We start from the raw sequence: 6143 nt of genomic DNA on the forward strand, positions 1-6143 counted from the left end.
AAATTTATTTATTTAATATATATATTTATATAATATGTATATTAAAAATAAAATAAATTCTTATTAAACCAAATGCAAACTTAAGGTGTGTTTGTTTTACATTTTTTTTCATTTTTTGAACCACATGAATTTTCTAAAAATAAAAATAAAAAAGCGCAAAACAAAGCACCTTAAGTTTTACATTTGGTTTAATAAGAATATAAAACGATTTTTAAATATTATCTATTTTTCAAAAAATATTATTTATTTATTTTTAAATATAAAAAATATAAATCAAATATCATTTTTTAAAGAATATGTATTTTTTAAAAATAAAAAAAAATGTACAAACAAAATACCTTTACCTTTTCAAGAAAATTATTTTAATAATTTTAGAATTAGCAAAAAAAAATATGAAACTTTTAAATGTTTAATTCACTCGTAATTATTAACATTTATCCGATGAAAATTAGCACGTGATGGTGTGGTCTTTAGTTTTACAAGTTTTTTATTTTTATTTTTTATAATTGAGTGTCCAATGATAAATTTATTGTCATGTGAAGCTGCGAGGGAGATAAGGCTTTTCCATCATCTTCTAATTTCTGGGTGCCTTTTCAAATCAACATTTCATCGTCTTCGATCAGATTTCCAGCTGAATTCTTCACCACAGATTCAGATCAGAACAAGTTAGGATTACCTTAGCTCGTGCTATGAGTTTATTTTGATTGTCAATTTCTTTACCTATATCTTGCTGTACAAATTTCATAGATAATCCGAATGATTGTTAATTGATTAATTAGTTGTTTGTTTGTTTGTTACATGTGCTTAATTGAGTTAGTTGCTATTCTTGGTTGTCTACCTGAGTTCAGTAAGGATGCTCTGTTTATTTTCAATTTCATAATTTGATTATATGTGTAGAAGTAGATTCTTGATGTAACGATAAAATTATTATCATGTGACCAAAAGATCACGAATTCGAATCTTGAAAATAATCTCTTGTAAAAAAAATAAGATAAGACTATATACAATGAATCTTTCCTCAAAATTTTACATAATGAAAACTTAGTGCATCGATCTATTTTTTTTCTGACTAGATTTCTGGTGAGGGAGGACCTAAGCCATACTTTACACTGTATTAAATTTAAATTTCAGATGTTATAATAACAATACTTCAGAAGTTAATCACTAGATCCATCTAAGAGACTTGCGCTGATAAGTACTGTACTTCAATCAGTGGCTATGCAATTTTATCCGATGATTGTAATTTAAAATAAGAGCACAGTGTAGAAACCCGATCCGCTTCGTTCCTCCTCCAACAATCCTTTTCATCGAAATCCCTCGTAGCGAAGGAAGGCACGATGGAATCGCCGCCAGAGGACGACGTCTGCTCGATCTGTCACGATTGGTTCACCCTCCCTTGCCAAGCCAATTGCTCCCATTGGTTCTGCGGTCAGAGCATATTCCAACTTCCTTTCCCTCCCTCCCCCCTTTGCAATCCTTAACCCTAGTTTCTTGTTCTAGATTAAATTTCCCGATTTTGTTGTTTTGGGATACATTACACTGGGATTAACTTTTTTTTTTTTTTCCTTAACTGATTTTGCTGTCAGGTGGGAGATTTGATTTATTTTTTGCTTGCACAATATTGCATTTTTGATGTGCCTTGTTAATATAATGCACAGTTTCTCTCGACGAATCCAACACGATTATGTAAAATCACCACCGTTTTCTGTTCGTTTTGCTTCCCATCGTTTACCCACTATTTTTTTCTCTCTGTATTTTGCTTGAAAGAAACTTCATTTACCCCCAAGAGTATTAGCCGTGATGTTCCCTTGATTTCATTTTCAAAATGTTGCAAATATACTTCCAGGTTTGCTAAGTTCCTGAGGAAGTTAGCATTGGCCACAATTTCTGTTTCTTTCTTTCCCCCCTAATGATTGGACACCATTCTGGAATAATTGCTAGGAAATTGTATTTTGCGTGTCTGGCATCATGGGTCCGCCCTTCAACCATGCAAGTGCCCCATTTGCCGTCGCTTCATAACTTTGCTTATACCCACCGATGCTGCTGCACAAGAAAGGCAAGATACAGAAGCTAGTCAAATTCTTGAAAACATAGAGAAATATAACCGAAATTTTGGTGGAGGCTCATCCAGCCTTATACAGGTATATATTTTTTTTATCATTGTCAATACTAATAATCAGGACATATGTAATCTATCTGATACTGTTTGTTTAATTTAGAGAAATCTTAGCCAAATATTCATGTTGGTGGTCTTTAGACAAATAGTTAGGATTACTAAATATCCTGAAGGGAACATTGAATGTATTGTTGTTATTCTATTCAGGAAGGGAGGTTTACTTTCATCTTCATTTTAATTTAATGCAGAATGAGCTTTCTTATGTCTTTTTAGTTAAAGTTTCTTGATATTTAGACAATCCCACAATTGATTTCCAAGTCATTAAGTAAATCATACTAACACCACAGAGGTTAAGAGATCTGCCATTCTTCATGCGAAGGCTGTTAAGAGAGTTGATGGATCCACAGAGGTCACTGCCTCTTGTATTCAGGGCACGAATGATTTTTGCTGTAAGTAATTGATAACTTATGCTAACTATCTAATATTTTCCTTGTCTAAATTGATTGAATAGTAAGTATCATTCAGACTAGGTGCATTGCTTTATTGTTTTTGAAGGTCAAGTGTATGCTCAGATCAATTATTTAATTTTTCTGGTGATCCTTACAATCCTATGTTTCATTTACTGATCTTCCTTCAAAAATAGCAGACAACTAGGGATTAGACGATTAGTTCTTTGTACTTTATTTTCTTACACTTGAAACTTAAAAAATCTTAATATTTATGCATTTTCATTCATGAATAAATGTCAATTTTTTTATAAAGTTTATAATTTTAGGTGATCAATAAAAGACAAATGTTTCTAATTTCATGGTAGAATTGCTGAACTTTTATGGATCCAAATAAAAAAAATCTTTATGAGTGTTCATTAGGTTAACCAAGGAACTGCACATTTTATTTCTAATTTGTGGAATACTATTTTTGACGATGTTGCGTGAAACAGTCACATGCTGACAATTGACATGCACATGGAGCCACTAGTTTACAGACAATAATGTGAAATTGAGTGATTTTCATTTTTCTCATATTAGATAGTACCACCAACTCTTAGCGAGCCATACAGTTCTATTTTGCATGGAGGCGAAACGTGTTTGCATTAGCTAGTAGCTATAATCAATTTTATGCACTAAAGCTCCTAGATAACTTACTGTGATTGTTCAACCTCTGTTTGGATGGGGTGAGGGGAGGTTCATTAATGGAAAGGGAAGGGAAGGGAAGGGAGGGTAATGTCCTTACACCTTGATTTGGGGTGTAAGGAAATAGGTCATTTGAGGGATAAGGGAGAGTAAAAGTTTCCCTTTCCTCCCCTAACCTCCTTCCCTCACCTTCTTCCCAACAAAGGTAAAAATTACTTTTCCATTACTTACCCATCCCTCACCTCCTCCCAAACAGACCGCATCATCGCGATAACACTTTCTAGAAGTGAATCCGGCTTTAAATATTACAAGTAAATGTGATGCAAGGAAGGTTGTATTTTAATTCATACTAAGTGTAAATATAATACGCATCTTTAAAACTTCATATACATTTGAACCAGCAAGCAATATTATACTTTGTTATATTCTTTTTAGTTTTGCTTTGATCTAGTTACTCAAGGGCTATTTGCATTTGACATTTCATTTCTCAGTTAATTAACTGTGATTGTAAATTTTTCCAGATGGTGATGAGTGCAATATATGTGCTGAGTCCGGTTGATATTATCCCAGAAGGTCCAATCAAATTTTTCATGCTGATTCTTTTCAGATTATGTTCTTGGTAATCGATACGATCCTCTTGGCACAGGTATATTTGGATTGGTCGGTCTGCTAGACGATCTCATCATTCTCCTGATTGTTCTCCTCCACGTTGCTACCATATACCGCTCGGTGCTTCTTTATCGTCATGGTGGTTCCTGAGTGGGGGTCATGCGCTGACAATGGATCCCCAGAAGATGGTATCATCGCTGCAATACTGATTGAGCCGAGGTTCTATCTCTTCCTGCCTTTCGCATGCTGCTGCAAGGATTTTTCCTAGCTACTGTTGTGTAAGTTTTCGCACCCACCACAGTGCATTTTTCTTTTGCTACTCTATGTTCATAGAGTGTGTCATGATAGAACAATATTAGAAGTGATTTCAGATTGTGAAGAGGATCATAACCAAACTGTGTGCTACTGTTTTTGGTCGACCAACCAACTTCTCTAGATTTTCGACTATGGCGTGGCTTATTTTTTAAATTGTCTTTCTCAAATTCTGGCCAGTCGGTTCATTTAATTCAAATTGAAGAGTTGATACGCCAAAAGATTTTATCAAATTCACTCTTCTCTAGACAAGCGCGTATCCTTTCGATGATAGTGATTGGTTTGTTCCTTGATTGTTTTTAAATGTCCTATTATTTTTGCACCCCGCGATTTTATAAATGTTATCAAAATAATTATATATTTTATCATATGTATAAATATATTTTTTAGATATTTGTTGACGTACCTTGTAAAAAATGAGTAGACAACGTGAAGAGTTGGATATGGGGGGCGGTGCAATCAGAATCTATCAAGTAATTATTGTATATTTGAAATCTCATCCTAATAGTTGCTGGGTCGTCGCGGATCCTAAATGAAGGATGATAGATTGGTATGAGAAGGGTGGCGTGGATGAAGATTAAATATATAAAATTATAAAATTATAATTTTTTAAAATTAGAAGTTGAATAAAATTTAATCCTAAGTTTGGAAATTAAAATCTAAGTTTTAATTAAGTTTTTTTCATCATCGTTCCTCTTCCTCTTCTATCCGCATACGAACTCTTGCGACCTCTCTGTCACTGGCGTGCCATCTCCACACTGCCCTCCAGTTGAGCTCCGGCAACCCCACAACAACTTTCCCTCTCTTTCCACGTGCTTTATTGCTAGCGTGATCGCCTGTTGTTCTCTCCACACATGAGCTTCGTTGCTACTGTCGATATTAAGGATAAAATTGGAACAACGTATATCCGAGTTATCTTTCCCCTTCCTTACACCAATTTAAATTAGGGTGTAAGAAATTGTATTGATTCCCAAGCATGCAAGAAATCCTTTTCCTCTCCTTAACTCACTCTATCTCAAACAAGAATCAAAATTTTTCTTCCTCTTATTTCCTCATCTCCTCCTAGATAGAGTGTAAGGAACCTTAGGTGCGGATAGTGTGGAAATCTTTCATTTAGCTTAAGGGAAAATTTGCATACAGTCCCTAATCAGAAACAAAACTTTACATGCAGTCCCTATTGATAAAAAAATTTATTTTCACTCCCCAATCAAATATAATGAACATTAATTTATCTAATTACCCTTGATATTTTTAGATATAAAATGTCCAAAAATAAATATAATTCTTCTTAAATTCAGCACATGAAACTATAATCTAGTATATTTTCTATCAAATTGAGCATGACTTTTTTTCCACCTTAATTGGATGAAAAATACACTAGTTTTTCTTTAAATAATGCTAGATTTTCTTTAAATGATGTTGAATTTAGGATGGATTATATTAAATAGAAAAAAATCGTACTCAATTTGATAGAAAATATACTCGATTCTAGTTTAAAGTGCTGAATTTAATAGGAATTATATCTATTTTTAGATATTTTGTACTTTAAAAATATGAGGGACAATTTTGATAGAAAATATACTCGATTCTAGTTTAAAGTGCTAAATTTAAGAGTAATTATACTCATTTTTAGATTTTTTAAGAATAAAAAATCTGAGAGACAATTAGAAAGTCATGCTCAATTTGATAGAAAATATACTCGATTATGAATTTAATAGGAATTATATCCATTTTTAGATTTTTTGTACCTAAAAAATACGAGGGTCAATTTTGATAGAAAATATACTTGATTCTAGTTTAAAGTGCTGAATTTAAGAGAAATTATACTCATTTTATATCTAAAAAATCTGAGAGACAATTATGTAATGATATTTGCTTGAGGAAATTGAAGTAAATAAAATTTTACATGCAGAGAGTGGAAATAAAATTTTTTAGACATAGGGATTACATACAAAATTAATATTATGATTAAA

At 32.6% G+C, this 6143-nt stretch overlaps 1 protein-coding gene across 1 annotated transcript; it reads left to right on the plus strand.

Annotated features, from left to right (window-relative positions):
* Positions 1-1238: 1238 nt before the first annotated feature.
* LOC122046132 (E3 ubiquitin-protein ligase RNF170-like) lies at positions 1239-4305 on the plus strand. The gene is made up of 5 exons (XM_042606677.1): positions 1239-1428; positions 1942-2141; positions 2464-2565; positions 3771-3822; positions 3896-4305. The coding sequence occupies exons 1-5, from the start codon at positions 1338-1340 to the stop codon at positions 4006-4008; spliced, it is 558 nt and encodes a 185-aa protein (XP_042462611.1). The 5' UTR covers positions 1239-1337; the 3' UTR covers positions 4009-4305.
* Positions 4306-6143: the final 1838 nt, after the last annotated feature.

Source organism: Zingiber officinale, chromosome 2B (assembly GCF_018446385.1).
Source record: "Zingiber officinale cultivar Zhangliang chromosome 2B, Zo_v1.1, whole genome shotgun sequence".
Taxonomy (NCBI): Eukaryota; Viridiplantae; Streptophyta; class Magnoliopsida; order Zingiberales; family Zingiberaceae; genus Zingiber; species Zingiber officinale.